The following is a 4,654-nucleotide window of genomic DNA, read 5'->3' as shown; positions in this document are numbered from 1 at the left end:
AAGCCCATCTTGTCAATCGTCAACCATCGTAAGATTTTGTTCAACATACGCACACGTGTACTTGGCTACCGAAAATCAACAAAATTGTCACCAATTAACATATATAGTCCATCTTGTCAATGTCGACCACCATATGTTCATTTAACAAGGTGAGATCGAGAAGCTTGTCACCGGTTTTCAAATTGAAGATGATGCTCCGGGGCAATCATAGAGCCGTGCAATCATCTTATTGTTGAATAAAAAGAAGCAAAAACTGGAGTTAGTAAGGCTATGCTGTTGGCAAACCAAACTCGTTTAGATTATTAGATTAGATTAGGAGGCAGACACACAGACGTAGACAGTAGACTAGAGTCGCAGGGCCGTATAGCAACGAAAGCAACCGAGCAAATACGCGGATATTATTTTGGATACCGTATACACGTGACGTGCACACTCTCCCTGCTTCCGCTCTGCTGCTGCTGCTCTTCAGCTCGCTAAAGGCCAGCCCAATCGCCTCTCTCCCATTTCTTTCTCTCTCCCACGCACACCAAGCAAGCAAGCAAGAACCGGAGAGAGGGGACAAGAGGAAGCAGAACCAAGAACCAGAGGAGGAAGACGAAGAAGGATCTTCCTTCCCGGCCTAACTCACTCCCTCGTCAACGAAGATGATGCGGGGCGGCACGAGCATGCTGGGGATCGTGAACTTCATCACCTTCCTGGCGTCCATCCCGGTGCTGGGCGGCGGCATCTGGCTCGCCTCCCGGGCCAACTCCACCGACTGCATCCGCTTCCTGCAGTGGCCCATCATCGTCATCGGCCTCGCCGTCATGGTCGTCTCGCTCATGGGCTTCGCCGGCGCCTGCTACCGCCAGACCTGGCTCCTCCGCATATACCTCTTCGCCATGTTCTTCGTCGTCGTCGCGCTCCTCTTCTTCATCGTCTTCGCCTTCGCCGTCACCGACCGCGGGGAGGGCCAGGTGGTGATGAACCGCCGTTTCCTCGAGTACCAGCTCTCCGACTACAACGGCTGGCTCAGGAACCGCGTCGCCGACCAGCAGTACTGGGCCACCATCGCCGCCTGCCTCCGCGACGGGCACGCCTGCAAAGGGATGAGGAGGGGCGTGCGCGACCCCAACACCGGCATGATGGTAGCCGAGAGCCCCGCCATGTTCGCCAACCGCGACCTCTCGCCGATTGAGGTCCTCTCCCCTTCCTCTCTCCCTCCCGAATCTTTCCATGTGCATGATTTCTCTGTCACGACCAGTTGGAAAAGATTATATCTTTGGTTTCTCTGCTTTCTTCTTAGCACAATATCCCAGTGCCAAGCAAGCCTTTTAACCAGTAGTAGGAAATTTGGGGATTCTTTCTTCTGCCAAATACTTTTTTTTTTGTGATTTCGTTGCAAAGAGGATTACAGTAAGAGGCGATTTACATTCACATGTTTTCTCCTCTGCATTCATTACCAATAATTGGTTGCTATCTTTGAACACTAGCCTCGGATTGCTTTTCTCCCCGTAGGATATCCCAGTTTACTGCTGCTTGTTACCATGCTGCCAAGAGGATTAGTGAGGCGATTTTGCTCCATGTTCCGGTTAGCGAAGATCTTTTCTGCTTAGCTCTGCATTCATGAGCAATTATTGGTTGATATCTTTCAACACTAGTGTCGGATTGCTTGTGGTAAAGGCCTCCGCTTAGGATATTCCAGTTTACTGCTGCTTGGTACCATGTGGATCTCGAGATGGAACTTTGCTTCTTCTCCCTTTTGCTTACCATCAGCCAGCCCCTTTTGCTTAGCAAGTCATGTAGGAGTATGACCTTTGAGAAAATTGTTAATTCTGCAACCTTTTGCTTGCTTCTCCCTGATTTGGGGCAAAACCTGCTACAAGAACATGCCACTAACTTTTGCAGCCGCCCCTCCGATTCCATATTTGCATCAAACACCTTTCTCCAAAAGCAATCCTTTCTAGCTTTAGTTGGTTCGTGGAATTGCTTGAAATCAAATAAAAGAATTTCACCCCGATGGGTGCCAGTGAGACACCACAGTTCAGGAGGAGTTCATACAACGAGGGTTATTACCACCAGGGCTATTTTTGGGAAAAGTGTTTTCCAGATGTTTTTCTTTTGCTGATGTGAACAACTAACTCAAAGTCGGATTGTGTTTTTTGTATGGACCAAAGCTTGTAGTGCCTTAAGCAATAAAAATTAACTCGTCGGTCAATTTGATTCCCGGTCTGTGTCAATTTCCTCTTCAGTGTCCATGCTGCTGCAAGGAACAGATAGTACTAGGAGTTGAAACTATTGTGTGGTAATTTCTAGAATATCCATGTGTGTGGTGGTGATGCTAAGGACAAGGTCATTTTCTTAGCTTTTCTCCGATACCTAACGACACGTAGGACCACGATATTTGTATGATCGAGGGATCAGGACGCCCAAAGTGTGACCAGGACAGCCAAAAGCCAGATGCGATGTGCCACAATTCAGCGTTGGAATTGGACCATGGAACCCTTGCCTGTTGCCTTGCTTCTTGTCCTGATGTTCTCTGTGCTGTCTCCTGTAACTGCCAGGCTGATTGTTCTTTTCCTCGGCTACAATCTTGCTGAAAAATACACAGCTGCCCCTGTGTTTTTTTTCTTTCCTAACGTCTATATACTAGCAGTGCATTATGGGTTTGCATCTGTATTCTAATGTGGGTTAGCTATTGCCCATGTCTGCATAGATCTGATCTTATGGAGAAGTAATTATTGAATTGTGGAATCAAGTTGCATGCAGTTCAATGCACATGGGGTAAGTTAGTTTGTAGGAGAGAGTATCCTGCCCATGAAAGCATTTCTCAGCCAGGTCGGTTCATGGTTTTCTGATGGACAGGTCGGATGGCTTTGTTTATTCCGGTGCACGCACACATATGCATGGATCATCTCATATTTTCAGTTTTAAATTGAACTGGTGTGGACAATTTTACTTTCGGTATAGGATATTAAGATCGACACTATTAACTATGCGTTTGTGCTTATCATATATTTGTCTTCATTGGAGGTGATGACAAACGGATAAATATGGTCTCCATACTGACCTAACAGTGGCAACTGGCAAGTCTCATGGGGAACTATACTTTCTTACTTTACTGCTGTGTTTCTTGTGTTTATGATGGGTGTACTACAAATCATGTTTGCCGATATATTATTTTCTTTGTAAGTTATAGTCTGTAACATTTCAATAATTTAGCTGTATATTGAGGCATTGAACTAACAGTTTTATGCTTAAAACTCCTATCGTGTTAATGTACACACAGTAGGAACGAATTTCAGTTCGGAGAATTAAGTATTTCAGGTTTAATGATCTGTCCTCAGGCTCAAAAAAATAAATATATAATTAGGTTTCATCTTGCTGTATCCATTGGGATCTGAAAGCGTCAGCCCAGATTAGTGAACTGTGATATTGCATATACACAACTTAATAACTGATAGTCCATAAAAAATGCATTTTGTTGCGATATCCTTGTCTGTTCTTTCTATTAAGTTTGAGTTGTACAATGAATTCTATATCTGCATTAGTGAATTTCTCAGTATATTGTTTAGATAATTTGGGGGATTTCTGAGGATACTAACACCATTCTGCGACTCACAATCACAGTCTGGATGCTGCAAACCACCATCATCGTGCGGATTCACCTACAATAACGAGACATACTGGACGCCGATCCCAGGTAGCTCTGTGGCCGACCCTGACTGCTACAAGTGGAGCAACGACCAACAGACGCTCTGCTTTGGGTGTGACTCGTGCAAGGCAGGCGTCCTTGCGGGCATCAAGAAGAGCTGGCGCAAGGTGGCCATCATCAACATCGTCGTGCTCATCATCCTCGTCATCGTCTATGTCGCGGGATGCGCTGCCTTCCGCAACGCCAAGAGGATGGACAATGACGAGTCATACGGCATGGCGAGGATGACCAAGTCTCGACCGAGCAGGTTCCAGTTCTAGACCGCGCCAAAACCAGAAAGAAGCCTTTGCTTGTACAAAAGACCAGAGTGGGTGGCATTAGGGCTTGTCCTAAACAATACTTCTTACTGGATTGTGGGATGATCACCTGCAGTTGGGTGGTGTAAAAGGGAATGAGTTCTTGTGTCAAAAGTTCAGTGTGGTGTTTGGGTTTTGTGGCTGCTTTGGTGTTTAGGGTAGGTCTATTCTGCATTGGGGTACAAGATGGGGTGGCAAGGAACAGGATGAGTTGTCTCGGTTAGGGATGTATTTTTCTGCACTTGGAGATTTTGATTTGTCAACTTCCTTAGAAGATTATATGCCATTATGGTTGAATGGCAGGTCATGCCATCAGTGTCTAACTATCATATGACAGATATGGATTTGTGCTGTTATGCAAAGCTAATACTAGAGCTTGTAGTAGTATATGGGAGCTTCTATCTCTGCTTGCTGCGGCACGCCGCGCCACCTAAAGCTTCTCTACATAACCGCGTTTGGTGCGGCACATTAGTCTTGGGGCTTACATAAAGATGGAGAACTATTCAGAGCTAGGATATGTAAAACATGCAACTAACGAGGTACGTAGAGGACCTTATGACTGAATTTGTGTACGCAGCAGTTAATAACTGGGACATCTAAACTAGTTAGCTGAAGAAAAGTTCATATCTTTGCCTTTTTATTTACTACCATAGCTGAATGGTTC

At 45.7% G+C, this 4,654-nt stretch overlaps 1 protein-coding gene across 1 annotated transcript; it reads left to right on the top strand.

Moving 5' to 3' along the window:
• Positions 1-469: 469 nt before the first annotated feature.
• Positions 470-4,357, top strand: LOC124708384 (tetraspanin-3-like). Its single transcript, XM_047240061.1, has 2 exons — positions 470-1,178; positions 3,610-4,357. The coding sequence occupies exons 1-2, from the start codon at positions 645-647 to the stop codon at positions 3,952-3,954; spliced, it is 879 nt and encodes a 292-aa protein (XP_047096017.1). The 5' UTR covers positions 470-644; the 3' UTR covers positions 3,955-4,357.
• The last annotated feature ends 297 nt before the right edge of the window (positions 4,358-4,654 follow it).

This window comes from Lolium rigidum, chromosome 4 (genome assembly GCF_022539505.1).
Source record: "Lolium rigidum isolate FL_2022 chromosome 4, APGP_CSIRO_Lrig_0.1, whole genome shotgun sequence".
NCBI classification, from domain to species: Eukaryota; Viridiplantae; Streptophyta; class Magnoliopsida; order Poales; family Poaceae; genus Lolium; species Lolium rigidum.
Note: the sequence above shows the minus strand (reverse complement) of the source record. Positions and strands in the feature narration are given on the sequence as shown.